This window comes from Drosophila ananassae, chromosome 2R (assembly GCF_017639315.1).
Source record: "Drosophila ananassae strain 14024-0371.13 chromosome 2R, ASM1763931v2, whole genome shotgun sequence".
Lineage (NCBI taxonomy): Eukaryota > Metazoa > Arthropoda > Insecta > Diptera > Drosophilidae > Drosophila > Drosophila ananassae.
The window spans coordinates 13,737,525-13,758,315 of record NC_057928.1 but is presented as its reverse complement, the minus strand read 5'-3'; the positions used below and the strand labels follow the sequence as shown (position 1 = coordinate 13,758,315).

The 20,791-nt window shown below is 40.1% G+C and overlaps 1 protein-coding gene and 1 long non-coding RNA gene across 4 annotated transcripts in view; one reads left to right on the top strand and one right to left on the bottom strand.

Moving 5' to 3' along the window:
- Positions 1-8,649: 8,649 nt before the first annotated feature.
- LOC116655778 lies at positions 8,650-13,814 on the bottom strand. The gene is made up of 3 exons (XR_004310832.2): positions 13,358-13,814; positions 9,161-9,380; positions 8,650-9,098 (listed from the first exon to the last, which is right to left on the bottom strand). It is a non-coding gene; the product is annotated as an uncharacterized LOC116655778 (long non-coding RNA).
- Positions 12,590-20,791, top strand: part of LOC6493340 (protein alan shepard) — a 120,322-nt gene continuing 112,120 nt past the window's right edge. For 2 of the 3 annotated variants that reach the window (XM_032454062.2, XM_032454061.2), the window contains exons 1-2: positions 12,591-12,976; positions 14,234-14,467. In XM_032454062.2, the coding sequence (XP_032309953.1) occupies positions 14,285-14,467 (183 nt within the window). In that variant the 5' untranslated portion in view covers positions 12,591-12,976; positions 14,234-14,284. Of the gene's footprint in view, positions 12,977-14,233; positions 14,468-20,791 lie in introns of all 3 variants that reach the window. The other variant, XM_032454064.2, reaches the window with a different exon arrangement.

The following is a 20,791-nucleotide window of genomic DNA, read 5'->3' as shown; positions in this document are numbered from 1 at the left end:
GTGGGTGTGTGTGTGTGCGTGGGCTTCCTTATTTTCTGTTTGTATATCGGGGTTCATTGTTACAATTTCATTTCAAACATATTGGGTTTCAGTCAACGCCGATGACGACAGTCTGCTAAAGGAATTTAGTCCAAAGGTCACGTACGAAAAAAGCAAAAGCAAAAAAAAGGTCGCCGAAGGGATGCTGAATATGAGGGAAAGTTAAAGCAACAAAAAAGAAATGTGTATAAGCCACACCAGAATGGGTAAATTGTAACTCTCTTTTATGTTTGATTTCATCATCTCGTAAGATTTGCATCCCCAAGATATCGTTTAAAGCCTGCACTTCGGTCGGTTGTTCGGTAAGTCGCTTAGAAAAATGCGGTCAGCTTTGTTTTATGGTCCTGCCAAGGATTCCATTCCAATCCATTCATCTAACCATCCATCCGGCTTCGTCCTTCGACAATCGCCATCATCATCGGTTGTAGTCTCGTTGCCAATATGCCACGTTTAGTCGCCACTAATCCATCGCGTAAACAATATAAATGTTCCGACCAGAGCCGCAGCCGCCAGGATATGCTGATTTCAGTATGTAGTCCTTGGCGGACTCCCCATTTCAAGCTACACTACTCCAACAACCCATTTATACACTGTGGAAAGTAATTTTAATTGCGAAATATAAATTGAAAGATTTTTCTGTCTAGGACTCTTGAAATCAGGACACTTAATCTTAGCATAGGTTCAACTGACTTTTAAAAAATTTAATTTTCCTTATACAATAATATTTTCTTCAGTGCATATATGGGCATTGTGTGGCGCGGTCTTCTTTTGTTTAACTAAAGGATTTAAAGTTTTTGTTTTGCTTTTCATTCATTTCAGAGACGTTCGTCATTCATTGTGGCTGCGACATTGTGTGTGTGTATGTGTGTGTGTTTGAGTGTGTGTGTGTGTGTGGGAAATCAATGTTGGAGGCGGTTTCCGTTCCGTTGTGTCCCCCTAGACCCTCTCCTCTCCTCTCCCGCCAATCCGCTTTCCCTAGGCTTTAGCATTGTTCGCATATTTTTATTAATAGTCGCGCGTTGTCTGCAATTTTCCCTTGGCCCCGGCGGACCTCCTCCTATATCCCTCCAGCCACCCCTTCCCCTTCCCCTATTCATTGCAGTCCTGGCAAAACTTCGTCATGGATTGGGAATCTCTTTTTGCTCTTCACATCCCCTAACCGCTTTTCCAGTCCCCCCAGTTTTATGAATTGCAAATGGTTTTTCTGCTTTTTGCCTTTTGCGCTTAGCAATCATTTAATATGCCGACGTGCCGAGAAAATGAGTTGTTTATAAAGCGTGAGGATTGCACTGGCTCTGACTCTGAAAAGCCGATGAGGTGAATAGGTGGGGTTAGGAGGCCAGACGATGGCTTTCAGGGGACAGGTCACTAGTTTCTAGTGCATTTCAACTTAAAGCATTCAATGCTAAAAATGTGGCTCTGGACGTTGAGAACTTTATGATATTCATTTTCTTTCAGTTTTTGTCAATTTTTCTAAAACCTAAGTGGCTAGATTCTTCTGAAATGTGAACCAAAATCACGATGAATATTATTGCTTCGATTTTTTTTTAAATTTTGTGGGGGATCCCCTTCGAAAACGATGAAAATGCCAGGAAGGATATTTTGAGCCACTGCGAAAGCTATATCTTGGCCAATAATCATCCGATTCTTAAGCAGGATACCTCTATCGATTTGTAGATCGATTCTCCATAAATCTGCATTAAAACCTGGAGGAAAATTTTTTTTCAAATTTCGTTCTTAAATTTTCCAGGGAATCCCCTTCGAAAAATATGAAAATGCAGAAAGGGCCATTTTGAGCCACAGCGAAGGCTATATCTTCGCAAATCCGTATCCGATTCTTAAACGGGATACCTTAAATCATTTGTCGATCGATTCTGCGTAAATCTGCATCAAAACCTGGATGAAAAAAATTTTTTAGATTTTTTGTTAAATTTTGTGGGGGATCCCCTTCGAAAACGATGAAAGTGCCTGGAAGGCCATTTTGAGCCACTGTGAAGGCTATATCTTCGCCAATCCTTATCCGATTCTTAAATGGGATACCTTAAACGATTTGTCGATCGATTCTGAGTAAATCTGCATCAAAATCTGGATGCGAATTATTTTTTAGATTTTTTGTTAAATTTTGTGAGGGATCCCCTTCGAAAACGATGAAATTGCCTGGAAGGGCAATTTGAGCCACTGTGAAGGCTATATCTTCGCCAATCCTTATCCGATTCTTAAACGGGATACCTTAAATGATTTGTCGATCGATTCTGAGTAAATCTGCATCAAAATCTGGATGCGAATTATTTTTTAGATTTTTTGTTAAATTTTGTGGGGGATCCCCTTCGAAAACGATGAAAATGCCTGGAAGGCCATTTTGAGCCACTGCGAAGGCTATATCTTCGCCAATACTCATCCGATTCATAAAAGGGATACCTTAAATGATTTGTAGACCAAAAACTGCATCAAAATTAGAAATCTTAGTTTAGTAATTTATTTTAAATAAACTTTTTGATTAAAATCCATTATTTATTGTCATGCCATTAATTTATTTCATTCAATGAAATTTTTATTAAGACCCCTGAAGCGCAAACATTTTTGAACTAATTACGCCTACACTCCAGCAGTCTAGACTCTGGACTCTGGACAATTCGGATGAGTATTTCCGCTTAAGATTCCCGTTGCGAAATGCTCTGTCCCTAATTAACTTTGCCCCGAAACTTTCACCCGACTTGGCTTTAATTAAAGCCATCTCAATAAGTACTCCACGAGCACATAAACATCTCGCCGGAAACTTTCTGGTCAAACTTATGCAGAAGCTTCAATGGCTCAGCCGCCTAGAGCTGAGTTCTTCGCCAACGCTTTTCTCTCAACTCCCGCCGCCCTTTACCATTGGGGCCATCTTCAAATTTCACACGTTACTTTGCAATTGCCCCCGGAAGGCAAAAATGTTAATAGCGAAAAACCCAACGCACTTGCCATATTGGTGGGTTGAATTGCATTTAAAAAAAAATTATAGTTGAATAAAAAAAAAATTCCAGAAAAAATATTTAAATTGGGCCTTATAATGTATATTTCTGGCTTTAATTTTAGAATAAAATCATTAAGTTTTATATTGATATTTCTTTTTATCTTTCAGTGTAGAATTTCGTACGTTGGCAGTCTCAACACTCGCTGTTTCTTGCTCCCCCTTATCTTTACGCCATCTCTCCGTCACAGTCTCTCGAGTGACGCACGAAAGTATGCAATGAAAATTTTACAATTTACGCGTGCAAAAGTTTATGAGCGTATCTCGAGGCGGCATTAGGCTGGATGGACTTTTGGGGAATGGACTGAATAAGAGGCGGGGTGCGATGGGGTCGTCGTGTCAAAGGGGCACAGAGGGCACTGAGATGTTGACAATGACAAGCAATTAATGTTGCGGAAAATTGTGGCGCGAAAATGGCCAAAACAACAATGGCGGCGAGCGACTAAAAACTGCGCCAGAATATCCACTGAACAGTTTTAAAGTTTTTTGCATAGCTCCCGGCGCATAAGCAGATTTTCGCATCCACCATGTCCTTGGATAGCTGTTTGTACAGGTGTTTTTGCTTTCTTATACTCCAAGCCCCCAGCCCCATTGCTTTTTTCTTTCGTTTTTGGTTATTTTGCAAGCCAAGCAAGCATGCTTTTCCCTGCTCAACCACATGTTTGCTCCACAATTTATTATGCCATGTCAAAATCTTTGGTAAAAGGCAGGAAGATCAGGACCAAAGGGAGAGAGTGTGAAAAACTTGCGAAAATGTTTTGTCGGGATTTGGCTATAACACACACACACATACACAAAAAAAAAACCGAGAAAATAAAATAAGAACGAAGAAGTGAGCAAAAATGCTTGCAGCTACTTTTAGCTGGAAAATCAGGCAAAAATGTCATCCTGGGGACGGGGTGACGGCAAAATGTCCTCCCCGTCTTATCGTCTGGGTCTGCTATAGCCTGTGATGAGAAATAGTTGCAGCTGCTGTGACATACGCGTTTGCTGCATTAAAGGATTACCCGCAAAATTCAGATATTTGTTGCTTTTCGTGACGAAACTTCTTTTGCAACTCAAGTTTTTAATCATTTTTCAGTCACTGTGTGTGGCTGTACATAATATATACGAGGAGGTCACATAGATAACCAAAGAAAGTGTTTATTTTTTTTTTGTATTTTACATTCTTCCAATATCCATCCATCTCTTACCAAACTCAGACTAGCCGTCTCTTTCGCTGTTTTCCCGGACTTGGGGACATTTTTTTGAAGATTAATCATGCGCAGCGCATCAAATAAGTTGAATACGCTTAGAAAATGGCTTAGAATCGTAGGAAAGTGGGCGTTGCAAGTGCCATGGCTATGGCTGTTGTCTGCTGCTGCCATGAATGTGTAAAGTTTTGGCTGCACAAAGCGGAAAAATGCTAAAGAAAGGCCAACAAAAAAAAGATAAATGATACAATTACTTAAGCAGATCCAATGAGGTTTTGGGGACACTACTGGGCGGGTCCTTTAACAACATGATACTAAATATTTCTCCATTAAACTATTACTTTTTACATCAAAGATTTAAAACCATAGCCCGGCTTAATAATTGCATTTAACATTAATTGTATCAAGTTGAAAGTCTGGCTGCTGAATATCAAGAATGTGTTCACCTAACGCAATTATGACAAATAAACCACATGAATCATAATTAAAACTGAACTAAAATCAAGCAAAATCAAGTTGTGTTTTGTAAAATGTTTTTGCAACACGGTTCGAGTGGGTGTATGGCTTGTGGGTGTCTGCGTTGGTGGTTGTGGCACTTATCAACACATTAACAACACAAAATGCCGCACATACCAGCAAAATACTCGGCAATTAGCAATGCAAGGGAAAACATTAATGATGAAATATTAAACAGAGGCATAGGGGGAACTACGAATAAATAATGAAACCCGCCCGGTTGGGGGAAAAAGCGAAATGGAGCGACTTACAAAATGCTCTTTCAATGTTCGTTGTAATTCAGCCAAAAACTGCAACACATTGTTGTTTTTGGCCGTTACTGTTGCTGCTTTAACTGCTACTGCTGTTGTTCGATAACAATTTGCAGCAGCAACATCAGCAACAACAATAGTTACTTGTAATGCCCTTATTTAGGAGGTAAAAATAGAGCAAGGGAATGGATGCTATGGCCGGGACTCACTAACACAAGAAACAAAATGTTGACGTCAATTTCATTTCATTTTCATTCCCGTTATTGCCACCGTTGCCGCTGCTGCCGATGATGTTGCTGTTGTGCATTTTCCACCATTTGGTTGCTGCCGATAACAATTGTACAGCGGCAACAGCAATACTAGCATCGCAGCAGCATCAACTGCCAAACAGTATTTAGGCGGTTAAATATATATGAACTACAATTGCAGCAGCTACATCACAATTTGCAACAACAACTGTAACTTTGCAACACACTTAAAGAAATATTTGAAACATTTTCTAAACCAAATTTTAATTTTCTTTTTCTTAACTATTTTGCATTAACTATTTCAAGTCTAACAAAAATGTAAAATATATCTCCAAGTTCCAGTATTATCCTTGCCTCAAATAAATAGCCATGTTGCACATTCGTTACGGGACCCAAGAAGTCACCTAAAACACAAAAAAGGCACAAATTATATATATATTAAATGAAATGCAATAATTTTGTGCAACATTGCTGGCTGCTGTTGCTACTGCTGCTGCTGGGTGCTGCTGTGAAGAAATAAGCAATACTTACGGGGGCGACAGTAGTAGGCAGTGGTAGTAAGTAAAGGGCGTGGGAGTATGAGCTAGCGTGGGCGTGGCTGTGGGCGAATCGTGCGACATTTGAAACAGAAACCGGAAATTGGAATTGCAATTTATGCTCGTCGCGTGTTGCACATTTTCTGTTCCGCTCAACTCAGTTCGGTTCAGTTGAGTTCGTTTCATTTTGTTCCGTTGCCATTTCCATTGCCAGTCAATACTCCCCCACTTTGGTTTAGGGGGGGACACAGATCTCGTATCATCTGGCATAATCTATTAGGGGGTCATAAGCATAAGGTCAACACATGCCATTTATTTCCGCCTATCCTCGCTCCTTCCGCCCCCGAAAAATGCTCGTAATTAGATGGTTAGGGTCGGTTCTGGGCTGGATCTTTAAATGGGTCAGCGGCAGTTTTTGGTTTTGGTATTTTTGGAATTTTATTTATTGTCCGAATGCGGAGAATTTATGTGGGCGGGTGAGCTGGGGGATATTAATTTTCGCAACATTTTGTCGGGCTATGAGAGGGGGAATTGAAATTCGCAATTTTTGTAAAACGATTGCGAGCGAAACTTTCGTAAAAGTTTTGTCGGCCAGGAATTCCTTGAATTGAACTAATTTTCCAATATTACACCCAAGCTAGAATAATGGGGCCTGCCACTGATTTAAATTAATTGGCTTGCAGGCCCAGCCTTAATTAACGTTGCATTCTTTGCCTTTGTAAGCCCCAACTCTCTCATCAGGGCTGAGGTTTCCTCCGACTTGTAGTCTTTAATTTTGTTAACTACAGGACAAACATGCCTTGTCATTGGAGTAGCAGATACTAACAAGCCTTGGCTAACAAAGCTGACAACTAAAATGGTCAGGAAGACATCTCCGCCAGGACCTCAACTCCCACTCAGGCCAGACCATTGCCTCTGGTTGCTTTAAATTACACGAATGTCCTGTCAAAAATACTTAGCACCAAACAACAGGGACTAGAGGAGCTTTGAGGTCAGAGTGGAATTGCCAGAGACAGCTGTAAATAAGGAGACACCTAAGCCCAGACCCTCGAAGCCGCTTTAAACTGCCATTATTTATTGAGTACATTGAGGCCTGGAACTTGGTTTTTTCCATCTCCCTTGTTGGATTCCTACCAGGATTTTTTATTTTGTTTTTGGCTTTCATTATTCGAAGCGTTTTCGGGGCACGGAACATTTGCTGCCCAGCCAAGTGAAACACTCGGAATGTTTTCGAGAAGGGGGCCCACTCGAGGAGTTAGTTCCTTGCCTCCTTTCAGGTGACTTTGGGCAATGTCCTGTGGCGCATGATAAACGCAGCCTGGCCCTTTTTAAATATCCCTACCTCTATAAGGGTATGAATTTCCCCTCGAAGTGCTCGACTTCAAGTGGCCAATGATATATACTCTGGTATAGGCATTTTTTGATAAATTTAATAAATCAAGCGATTGTTTTTGGGTGGAAATGCAATCGTTTGTGTATAATAAATGGCATTTTATTTATGTCCCTGCCCGAGAACTAATGAATGCTTATTAATAACCCGATTAGGCCGGAGCCCAGCGGAGGTAAGAGGATTGGATTTGGCTTTCGGAAAATATCCAACTTCTACTCTACCGAATTCCCAATCAAATTAGCTCTAATCGAATCAGTAGCAGGCACTGCTTAAATTGAGCATCGGGAAAAATAAAAAGACCAAGGCTGAGTTTGTCCTTTTTCTGGTAAAATCAAAAGGGTTTCTTAAGACAACAATAAAAGCCAGTTCAAGTGCTGGCTGGCTTCGAGTCCGAATCTGTTTTCTGTTCGCACAGATGTTTACGCGGTTTAAAGCTCGTTAGCGACCAACCCATTCCCCTGCTCCAGCTAGGGTTTGGGGTTTTCTAGAGGGTTACTGCGGTCCGTCGGTTGAAACATTTTGTGGGGTCTACAGCCTGGCAATTTGAAGTCATTGCGGCCTCGGACTTGAGAGATAATAGAACTACGACCACAAATATTGCCTACAAACGGGGGTGCGGGCGTAAGGGCCAAGGCGAAAGGATAAAGAGGGGGCGGTTCAGGATTTTTGGGCCCAGCATTGTGGCAAAAAGGATTAATACCAAAGAAGATTAGATTGTCAAAATGCGACAGCTTGGCGCTGCTGCTCTTCTGCTGTTACTGCTGCGTGGGAATTTTCTACGCATTTTTGTCCTTTTTTTGGTGGTTTGTTAGAAGGGATTTGGCCAAAACCAAAAACTGTAACAGAGTTATCAACATTTTGACAGCTCCGATTGTGGAACAACAGAATTATTCTAAAAACAATAAGCGGATTTCGCAGAGTTCTGGAATTAAGTACTTAAAAATATCTAGATCCAGCCAATAGAAGTCAAATTTTTAATTCGCTGAAGCTTACACCAATTGTGAGTTTAGTTTGAGTTTTTAAAACAGTTTTCTGTATAGTTTAATTTAATTAGTTTTAAAACTATTCTGACATAGATATCATGGCAACTGATGGGTGATTTTAGTAAATACCTAGTTAGGAATAATATAGTCTTCTCCTTTAACCATTTACATTTTTTTCTATAAAACTTATTTATAATAAATTAGCTGCCGTTTAATAAAGTTCCAAACAAACTCATGGTCCTCTGGAGCGCTTAAAGACTTTTTCAGATCAATCACTCACTCAAATGGCTTTGATTTTATCCAACTTTGGACAGGAATCTGGCAGCTTCCACTAGTAAAGTTGGTCTTCATGGCACCGAGTAAAAAAATGTATAGTTTAAAGCTGTTTCTTCAATCAATCAAGCCGGACAGAATAAAAAAGTGAAGCAACAGCTTCTCAGCTTCCCCTCAGACCTATAAAATTTATTTATAGTATATCCGCACATTCCTAATCATAATCAACATTTCCAGCTTTAATAACAAAATTATTATCATTTTCATCTGCCGTCTAATGGATTTCTTTGAGGGCAGCGAGGTAGAGGCAGCGAGGCAATTCCCCTGATATCCCGATAGCCCTGTATCCTGTATCCTGGCATCCCGGTATCCTGGTTTTCTGGCATCCTGATGTAGAGTTAAGGAAAGCCGCAGATGCCGCCGACGCATATGTGTGTGTGTGTTGCCACTTTGAGTTAATTCCCCTTGCTTGGTCGTAAACTTTACGCATTCACTGTAATCAAATTTTATGAAATGCTCAGCGACTGAGCCCCAGTTTTCTTCATCTTTTGTTCGAAGGGTTGTGTGTGAGAGAGTGTGTTGGGTGTGTAGAGTGTGTGTGCACTTTAATGTCTTTACTGTGGTTTTTGCCGGCTGGTTTTTGGGGGCTGTATTGCGGCCTGTGAATGAATGAAAATTTTGCGGCATAGATAATTAAATAATAAATTGTTGTAATGTCTACATTTGTGGCCGTCTCTCGATTCCCTCCTTCTGGATCCTGTTGCATTTGGCTGAAAGACCATAAATGATTTATATGCACATTGAATGCGTCGACAATAGATTTAATTTAACGATGTCTTGGCGACGATGACGATGACGATGGCGATGATGATGGCGTCGCCGCCATTTTGGCTTTCCCGATTTTCCGAGGTAATTACGCGTAAATGTGAAACAGAGACAGACTCAAAGAAAGAGAGAGAGAGAGAGGTGAAAGCAACATCAATATTCTTCCTTCATTCGCATATTAAATCTATGTCATTTTATATAAATTAATTTTGCCAATGACATTCAATGTCTGCTCGGGTGAAAATGGATTATGAACAGGATATATATACGTGGATGGACGGATATGGGGGAGTGTGTGTGTCCTGTGTCCTGTGTCCTTTGATGTGTGCCAGAGTCAGGGCGGGCGTGCTATTTGTGAAAATATTAATGCGATATCGAGAATCAAACCAAAGACATTAATGGAAAATTGGCATCGGCAAGGGAGTTTCTGTTTTAAGACCCTTATATTGTTATCAGGCTATAATTAAATAATATTTAAATATTTATTGGTCTTCCCTCTTAAAGTATTTGACTTCCTTTTCCATTCAGCCTTGAAAGAAGTGCCTTTATTTATTCATGGAACTGCAATTACCGACTGCAATTTGATTGAATTTAAATTCCTGTGCTTGCCTTGAATGGTCCTTATCTCAGAGTCAGTCTACTGTCAACTGCGCTCCACCGTTGTGGAGGCCCCGAGGACCTCCTTTTAACTCCTCATTTTCCATGGCCTCCGCCTGTTTTCGCTCCCGAGGCGAGTCATAAATTATCCTTAGATCACGCGCCAACAAAAGCGTTCCATGCACATTTTTTTTTTCTTCTCAATAGGTTCTATAGTTTTCCTTCCTAGCTTTTTGTTTTTGTTGAACCTTAGGCAGTGACCTATACAGTGCATTCCGCCGGGGAACTAGTCGTTGAGATTCCTCCTACAGTGCATCATCCCATTTTATATCCTTTTTTTTTTAACTAGCTCGAATTCCTGGCAGTCACATGCCAACGAAAAAGAGGCGCAGCGCCAGGATGATGGAAACAGCTGACATTTCACTTTCTTGATGCGATTACGAAGTGAGGAACATCCCACTGCCCTGTCCTTGTCATCCTTGCCCCCCCTACACCACAATCCACCACCCACCACCAACCGCCCACTCGCACTTTTCGCGCCCAACCGCCCACTTGGCAAATTGCTTACGGTCACGTAGCAGCGGTCTTGCCTCTCGCTTCCACCCCCAGCCACAGCCTCCCTTTAGCTGCTGTGCTGCGCGACAAGAATTTTTTGCGCTTCCAAAGGCTGCCAAGAAAGTGCAGACTGAGAGAAATCATATTTAATTATATACATGGCTTAAAAACACACAAAAATCATAAAATCAGAAAATAAATAGATATAACAGAGCTGCAATAGTGTTACCATATTTTCCAATTAATCAATATGGCGTTTGGTATTTTTCTATATCAAGTATACGACTAGTGTTCATTGCTTAGATAAGATCTTAAAATAAATATTATATTAAGTACTTGCTGTTCTCAGTGTAAGCCAGTAAAATATGAAAAAGAAGAACAGCCAGAGGGAAAGATCCTGTGGGCTGGGTTAGTGGGTAACAAAAGGAAAATGGTGCCAAACTTAATGAAAATACCAACGCGTCGTCATTTTGGCCGCAGAGAGGCTGTATCCGTTTCCCCAGCCACCTCTCCCTTCCCCATCCTGTTTTTCGCTGCCAGGACCAACCCCCACTTACCCCCGATGCCATCCATCTTTCGTTCCATCTCCCATTCCGCCAATATGTTATTTTTCATGCGTTTAGGCGAAAGTGTTTTAGGCCACTGTGCGTGAGAGCCCATGTCTTTTGGCCCATGTCTTCCCTTTTAACCATGTATTGGCATTTTTTTCTGGCCATCCTGCTTCAATTTTCTTCGGACAGTAGGGATTCACTACAAATTTGTTCTTTATTTTCATTATACATATGTCCCTTTTTAGATCTTTGAAAATTAGTTAGCATAGTTTTTGGGGACTTAACAAACCCTCTTTATAAGAAAGTCTTTGAAACCCTGGCTCGTAAATCCTGTTTTTCAACTTCCCCTTTATCCTTGTTTCCACTGTATTGACATTTTTTGATTTCTTGCCCCAAATTTGGTCGTATTTTTTGTTTCTTTGCCGCCACTGCTCAGCACATTTGCATATCTCGATAGTGTCATTAAATTTGCATATTTAAGATAAATTTAAATTCCTTGCATGTTTTGTTGAATTTCCTTTCGTTTTTTTGTTTTTTTTTTTTTGTATATGTTTGCTGTTTGCCTTCTATCTGCGTTCCAATTTCATTTCGTGTATTGTCCTTTCTGTCTGCCGTCTCATTCTTCAAATTTTGCTCTTGGTATTGCAAATTTATTGTTTTGTAGGCTTTAAGGGGGCGGGGTATTGGCGGCAGGACATTGTTTACAGACTGTCTTCATACATGTGCACGAGTAGTGGGGCCATGGCAGATGGGCGTGGCAGCGCTTTACAATGCGTGGGAGTTACTCTCATCTCCCGTACACATATATATATTTTTTTTTTTCCTCATTCGTTGTCGTCATCATGCATCATTTGTTTAGTCCTTTAGTCCTTTGTTATGTGCCAAAAGCCGGGGGAGCGAGAACGGCTAAATGGATGGAAGTACGTGGATGTGTGTGAGTGGGTGGTGGGGTGGCTTTCGGGGTGGGTGTCACACTTTTATGCGACGCACTTGTTGAGAATATTAATTTTATTTAAATATTTCAAAATAACACAAAGTTGCTGACTCGAGTCCCTTTTATTTTGCGACATTTGCGTAATGAACTAAGCTAATGGGATTAGGCCTTGAAGCCCACAGAGATGTATCATGTGTAAGGACTTCTGTAGAATTTCAAAAAGGACATATCAAAAAAGGATGTATTGAAACTGAACTCAAGCAAGTTTTATTTAAATTTGAATAATACTTTAATAAAATAGCCATAAAATGAATTTACATAAAAATGTCAGATTACAATAAATATTTTTAAATTAAAAAAAAATATAAACTAATTAAAAAAATAAATTTAAAAAAATTTATTTTCAGAAATTCTCTTAAATTCTCTTAACTTATTCCCCCTTAAAATTCTCACAAAATAACTATACACATAGCTAGTTTTATCAATTAGGGAGATGCTGGTGCTGATTTGCTTTTTCCATTTAGTTAATTATTTAAATTTCTATTTAAAACGATTTGCAACAACAACCATAAGAGACTCTCAAAGAGAGGGTTTTCAAAAGAGAAAAATTGAGCTGAACAGAGTTAACAGAGCGCTCTTAACGTAACAGTGGCGTGAAATGGCTGCCACTGAGCAAGATAACAGAGCGCACTTAACAGAGGCTCTCATTGAGAGAACAATCGCCGTGTTTTGCGCTTTCTTCGTTTTTCGGCTGCGCAAACTTATTTTTTGTCGTTGTAATATTTACCATAAATAATAATTAAGGCGCGTGACGGTGGCATAAACAATAAAAATACGATATCCCAACGATACGGCATCAAAATCAGACAAAATCCATATAACTTTTGAACTCAAAGTGCTAGTCTTCCTGTTTTGTGTGTTGCGTGAGTGTTTTCGTGAGTGAGTGAGTGGGTGTTTGTATGCGTGTGCCTGTGTGTGTGTGTGAGTGTGCTTGTTGAAAAACAGAACGTGCAACAAGAAGCAAGAAGAAGAAGCGTATCAGCAGCTGACAAGCCAACAAAAAAATTTTCAATAAGTAAGAATAAAGGCAAAAAAAAAAAAACAAATACAACCTTTGGAAGCCCCGCAAAAATGTCGTAACCATTGCAAAATCCCCAACAACAACTACAACTAACTAAAATAGGAACAACAATTTGCAGCTCTCAGCTAATTGAAAACGAATTTTTTTTACCATGTCATTGCACTCGATAAAAAAAATAAAATAAAATAAAACCAAGTGGCTTGTAGGTGCTAAAAATGAAATTGCATAAAAATACATGAATAAGAACAAGAGCAGGCAGTGAGAAGAGCGAGCAGCAGCGGCGGCGGCACAAATAAAAACAATAAAAATGATAGCAGGAGATATGTAGCTCTCTGGCATGGCATTCAAATGAAGTGAGAGCGCTGATGGTCTCACCTGTGGCGAGCTGTTACGCTACCTTTTTTTTTTTACCTTCCCTAGTTATCCGCTGTAGTGATTAGTGTAATTATTTAAATCTTATCATAGTTCCAATATTTATTCCAATTTGCTTTTTTGTTTGGTTTTCTTTGCTCACTTGTTGTCTTCCCTTTTAGTTTGCCGGGCGGTTCTCTGTTAGTGACCCTCTCTCTCTCTCTCACTCTCTCTCTCTGTTAACGCTCTTGCATCTGGTAACACTCTGCAATTGATAAATAAAAAACAAAAACAAAAATATAGAACATTTTGTTATTGAATATTTTTCGCCCGGCATATCAATAAATTATTGTATGCATTTTCTCTGTTTGTTTTTGCACTGTCTGGCCCCGTAAAAATACCAAACAAAAAAAAAGAAAGAAATTTGCTGTGCTATTTTTAAGCCAATGCAAAATGTTGCAACTGCCCGCGGGACTCTTCTGTGGGTCAGAAAGAGATGGGTAGAGGTGCTAAAATAACTTTGTGAACGCTCTGTTGCAGATGAAAAAAACATTAAATTATTTTATAGAGCCACAAAAAATACACAAATCCACAAAGTTGCAAGTGAACATGTAATAATTATTAATTAGAAACCACATAGCATAGAAAGTGCGAGAAAGAGATAGACAGTAGGCTTCAAAGTTAAAAGGCAGTGTGACCTGCTTCTTATAATTTTCAAAACTTAAAGCGGCAGTTCACGTAGGTGACGAAAAGTACACCGCAGTAAGGAATAATATATATTATTAGAATAAAATACAACAAATTATATTACCTAAAAAAATTTTGACAACAATAACACTTGCACTGTCTCACTTTTCAAATATTTGTCCCCTAATCCCCATTTTCTTATCATTTTAACAGCAAGGGAACTTATAGTGATATTTACTCAAAACTAGCCAGAGTAAGATAAAAATGCATCCACGCTACAGCCCAGCACCGCCCCCTCAACAGCACCAGGGGCCACAGATGGGCGGCCCCCATCCCCACCAGGGAGGTGTTTCCGGCGGAGGAGGTGGTGGCATCGGAAACATGCGAGGATCGGGAAATATGCAGCAACTGCCACCGCAGATTCCACGATCGCAGAACTATTCAAACGTGAGTCTAAAATTAATCAGATCTATATTTAAAATACTTTATTTTATTTACTATATTTATGTACTTTAAGATAAATAATATAAAAATCCTCCAGTCCAATGCACTTCCTGACAAAAAGCCCTTCACCAAATATCTAAGCAATCAACCATCAACAAAGGCATCAATCAATCAATCAATCGCTCCCTGCATCCATCAAGCAATAGAACAACTCACTCACTCTCACGCACTCTCCACCAGCACTCACTCAATCGTTCATTCAAATGGGGCCCAGGCTGATGATTTCTGATTCCGATTCCGATTCTGATGATTTCTGATGCTCCCCATGTATCCCTACAGAGGCGTACTTAGGAGGCGCCACTTTTGGCCTGCGGTGATAGGGGGCGCCACTACTGCAATCGACATGTGTCATACGCAGTCTTTCGGATCGTTATCGAGGTGGTTTAGTTAGTAGGGGGAGTGATGGGTGGAAAAATGGGTGGAAAAGCGAACAAGAGGGTGGGCAGAGAAGGCATTTGAGTGGAAAATTGCTCCCGCTGATGCGGCTGGCAGTGCCTGGCAATGATATGGATTTCTTCTAACCATTTTCGCCATCAATTTGCTGACAGTTGCAGTGGGCGCCTCTAATCCCAATGAGAGTCCCAAAGTCGTTTCCCTGCCCTCCATTCTATATAGTATAGGTATATCTGATAAATCATTTTCACTCCGAAGCCCCAACAGAAGAAAGGAACATTTTACCAGGATTTCCTTTTTTTTTTTGCTAATTTCAATGGCAATCCAAATTTTTGGAGGCTGTGTGGTATGGAATTTTGATGCATTGTGAATTTTCCATCATAATTTATGCATTTGCTTTCTAAACACCATACAAAATGGCAGAAAAAAAGTGAAAAATTCCAAATGGAAATCACACAAAGGCAACATTTGTAAGTAGTCTCCCCCCCTGATGGAATCTGGTTTACCTGCGTGTATGCGGGTGCACAGGAAATAATATTTAATAATAGTAATATTCCTTATACTATTTACTCCTACAGACTGCTTAGATTTAAGACTTAGACTTAAGACTAGTTCATAGAATTATGCTTAATTATTTGTATATAATTGTATTATTTTTTTAACTGTGTATCTATATATATATATTCCATATAATAAACTATTCAAAGCTGTTTGCGGCACAATACTGAGTGGGGGTGCAAACGAGTCTGGGGCCTGATGTTGCTCGTTTGCTGCGTTTTTAGGAGGCCCCTGACCACCTCCCACCTTCCCACCTTTTGCAGAGTCCCTCCAGGTGTGCCGGCTTTGTAGGCAGGATCTATTTGGCATCCTCTAATGGCCAACAGGCGTTGCTTTGGCGTTCTTTCATTTAAACAGCTTTCAACTTGCTCCATCCACCAGCACCAGCACCACCACCACCACCACCAACAACAACAACAATATTCGGCCAGACCACATCAAAATAAAAATTCCTTAAAAATAAAAAAAGTAGAAATGGGGGGAAAAAATGTAAGGAAAAAACGGCAAAAATTGTAAACAGTCGCGCTTAGTCAGCACCACCGCAGTCGACGTCAGTTATTGTGCCTGGAATGAAAATTATATTTCGTATTTTGTGCCCTACTCTGAAAAAAAAGGACCAGAGACGAAGAAAGGAAAGTAAATAAATAAAAGCGGAAGCTGGCAAGTTGCTGAAGTTTATGGAGTTACGAGAAGATATATTTAAAATTACTTTGGACCACACTTTTTGATGGTTTTATTTTGCAGACAAATGGCCGGAATTTTGGTTTAAAAAAATGTAATGTTTAAGAGGAGTTTTAAATTAATTTTTCAACAAAACTTTTTCATGTAAAGTCACTTTTTTTAGTGACGAAAAAGGCATAAAAATCTTTAGTCATAAGTATAGCACTATAAATTTGGTTAGTTTTTGAGTTATCAGCGTAAGAAATATTTATCAGCGTCTTCTCAAAATATGTTTATATATCTCTAAAAAAGAGTCCCTCGAAAATAGAAAATATTTGAGACCTTTTAGCTGGTCACGTCGTAATTTTGTGATTAAATGCAATGTTGACAATTGCTAGAGGACAGAAAGTTGTTAAGGTAATTGCGGTCACATAGGCTGAGATGCATTTCAATTCAATCTGAAGCTGAAGCTGATGGTGATGCTGGGAAGCAGACGGTCGGGGCTTGGCAAAAAAAGGATGTGTAGGATGCAGTGCTGAATGCCGCCCCGATACGCCTTGGAGTCCTGCGCGTGCGTCGGCTTGTGGATCCTGTTGCTGGACAAAATTGTGTTTTGCCGGCTCCCGCTGCAATCGCATCGGTCTCGGGAATGGCCACGAAGTGCCAAAACGATTCCCTACCGAACCGAATCCGAATCCGAACGCCTGGCTGCCTGGCTGGCTGGCCAAACGTGAAAACCTTACTCAATGAGAAATTCAGAATCCATTCGACGATTGTCAAGTTCAGTTACAAACGCCTTTTCCTCATTTTGCGCACCACAAAAGCGGAAAGCGACCACAGAGCCAGCCCCACAGCAGCACCACAAGCCAGCGAGAGAGAGAGCCGAGCCGGAGACAAGCCAAGTCTGAAGCCAAATCCAAATAAATCCAAATCTTAACCGATAATCTAAACGAAAGCAAGCACCACGGTCCTTAAAGTCCTAAAAAACAGCCAAGCGAGGAGGCCCCGACAAGCGAGGAGTCCTGCCACATCCTTAACCACAGTGCTAGCTGGCCAGTTTGTGTTTTGAAAAGAAAGTTTTTTAAAAATTATCAACACCGACAACATCCCGATTAAAACCAAAAAAAATATATATATTTCCATTTTTCCGTGCGTATACGTAATCTGAGTCGAAGTCAGTTCATTCTGTCCATGATTTACAACAAATAATATATATTATACATATATATATATAGCCACTGGGAGAGAATTGCGGAGTGCATGTGCAGGTGAAGTTCATTCAGTATTATTTACAACGTGTGAAGGTCAAGAAAAATTTACAAAAGAAATCTCTGCTCAAGAACCCACTACTCAAAGTAGCCTCTCAGCGCAACAATTGTCAGCGAAGAATTCCTACGGATCTAAGAGACACTACAGAAGAGTTGAAAACTCGAAAAGCAAAAAGTTTACATTTAAATCAAATTAATGGAAATACTCTAAAAACGTGACTAAACACCAAAGCAAAAACATCTACAGTATTATTTTAATAAAAAGTATATGAGAAGAGCGATACTCTAAGCGATAAATAGGGACAATAAAGTTAAAATAAATTGAAAACCAAATTAAATTTGTGACTTTAGCTTAAAAACTAGCTTAATTGTGAGTGACACCTTAACAAAAAATTTAGCAAATTGTCGTAAGAAAATAAAGTTAGTTGAAGAAGCTTAGCTTGAAAAACAAAACCCAAAAACCCATAAACCCTTCAAAAAAATATTGTGTCTATTGATGTGTGTGCTTAAATAACTGCAATAAAATAAAATATATTAAAGTAATTATTTAAATTTCAACTCTAATAAGTGTTCAGTGTGTTAGCAAAAAGTAAAACAGCATAACTAACTAGTCAATGTTCTAAACAAAAAAAGCAAAAATCAATAAGAAAATTAGCAACCCAGACAAGGCTCAGACAGGCAACAAAAGCAAACAAAAAGGCCAAGGAAACGCCCACGCAAGGAGGAAAAACCGTCAACCCCTGGAAATCAATTTACAATCAACCTGCTCATCAATAGCCATTAAAATTGCGTCAATCAAGAGAAAAACCTCGCCATTGCCCGCAGCAACATCGACGCTAGCTAATTTCAGTCAGGCCGAGGACACTCAGCGATATTGCGACAACGAGCAGGAGCAGCAGTCAGGCGCATTTGAGGCAACAGCTGTAAGCCAATTGGTGGCAACAGACTCGCAAACATCGGCAACAGCAGCACCAGCGGCGGCAACAGCTACAACATACCCAGGAGCAACACCAGTCGCTACCAACTCTCAGGCTAAACTCCCGGCCTCGGTCAGCAGCTCCTTGAGTCAGGCAACCCCACAGCTCCAACTACCACCACCACCACCGCCGCCGCCGTTGACGCCACCACTACCACCACCACAGGAAACCACAGCAAGTGTTGCCGAGACAGCCAGCAAGGGCAAGGCCAGCCAAACCGCAAACAGCAACATAAACACCAGCAACATCAGTTGTAACAACAGCAGCGGCAGCAGAAGTAGCAGCAGCACCACCATCAGCAATACTAATATCAACACCACCACCAACAGCAACAGCACCAGCACCACCACGACGCTGTACACGTGCTCCAGCGCCTCCTCGTCGCTGATTGCCCAGCCGCCGCCAACGAAGATATTTAAGACGGATCACCATCTGTGCGCCGCCTACGGACTGCCGACCGCCACCGCCGCCGCTGCTGTTGGTGGGCATCCCTGCGTCTACTGCGTGATACCTGTGCCCGTGGTAAGTACTTGGTCCTTGGGCGCAGCTCCTTGGGGAGTACTTAGTGCTGCCACTCGAAAAATTACTTTGTATCCCAGGGATACAAGATTTGGTTGAAAATCTAAAAATACCTATTTATCTTTCAAGTCTTAGGAGTTAATCTAAAATTAAAATAGACTTACGGGTCTTAAAAATAATTTAAAATTTTTTTCTCAAAATTTTTAGAATATAAGCTTTATTATTTTAAACAAATAATAGAAATAGGAATGCTATACTTATTTATATCCCAACTTATAATATTAATATCCTAATAATCTCTTCACAAAATATATTTTCAAACCAAAATAGCTGTTCAAAATTTTCCAATTTTCCTTTAAAAAACTTCATTCTTCTAGGAATTCGTTGAGTGTTTCATTTGCATGGACTTCTTTTGATTTTTTACTGTCATTAAATATTGAAATAATTGCACAGGATGGTGGTGGAGGGAAGGACCAGATACCAGCTCGGCCTACAGCTGGTATCCTCCTCTGGTCGCCTTGCCGTCAATTTGCTTATCCTGGCTGGATGATTATCCTGTTCCTGGCTGCGTGTCGCGGCCCAAACGGCCCGGGCGGCTTCTCATTATCATTTATTATCCGCTGTTGACGCTTTGGATTCCTTTTTACTTGGAAATATTTATATTTCTTATATTTTGTAAGCCTCCCGAAGCTGGAGGAAAATTTTTCACGTGGCTTTGTTTGGGTAATCTGAGCCACCAAAAAAAAAAAGGACGAACAAAAAATGAAATGAATTGTTCAGGTTGAAGAAGTTTGAAAGGCGAATTTGTCTCCGGTTTTAAATTGTGAAGTCGAGTGAAATGAGTATCCATGGGATTTTGGGTGTAGTCTTTTTGAGAATTTTCAACTTTCACGTTGAATATTAATATGAGCCCTTTTGATTTTTCATTTGAAAGTAAGATAAAATCAAGACTGAGTATGAGTTTGAATCTTGAGCTGAATAACAGAAATATTGGAAAAAGCAAGACCACTTATATCCCCCAACAACTTGCTCAGACCCTCCTATCCCCCACAAATGTCGTTACCATTAGCTGCGTCAGCTGTTTGTCCACTTAAAGAATGCCCAGATAATCGAGGCAACAAATGTGCCTAATGTCAATGACAATAAAGACAAATTATACAAATATTTGACTAACTGACTGACTGACGAACTGGAATGATAATGACACTCATTGTTCGTGTGTTCGTTCAAGGAAACAAGGGAAATTTCATTAAAAAGCCCCACAAGCAAATGGGAAAATCACTTTCTGAAGTGGGTGGAAAAGTGGAAAACTGCCTCGTCGAGCACTTTTTCAATAATTACAACGAATATCAACCCGAATGACCGCAAATAAATCACAAATAATAGTGATTATTAGCCCTTATGGGGCTATGGGTTTATGGGGATGGGTTGTGGGGCACAGTCCTGTGCTAAGCGAGGGTTGCCTTGCAAATTTCCGAGCCACAAAAAATATTTTCAATTACAAGGACTTGAAGGGAGAAATCCCAAGGAAAGCAAAGATAACTTCGGCAAACGGGAAAAAATGCAACTGAAAAATCTTTTCATATTATTCATTCATTTTCATTGTTATTTAGTGGGTGGAGGGGATGGAGGGCCACTGGGTTTTCCTCCTCATTGTCCATTGCCAACAGAGAAAAATGTTTTTCCCTTATTATTTGTATTTTTTGTATTTATTTTTGTACTTTCCTCCTTCGCTTGCTCCTTGTGTTGTCCTTTTTTGTTCCTGTTGTACTGTACTTTTAGGGCTCTGGCGAACGAGATTTATGTAAGGCACTGTCTGAGCTTGCCGCTTTTTCGTTTTCTGCTCATTTTGTTGATTTCTAATTAATTTTACTCGAAGTGAAAATGAATTG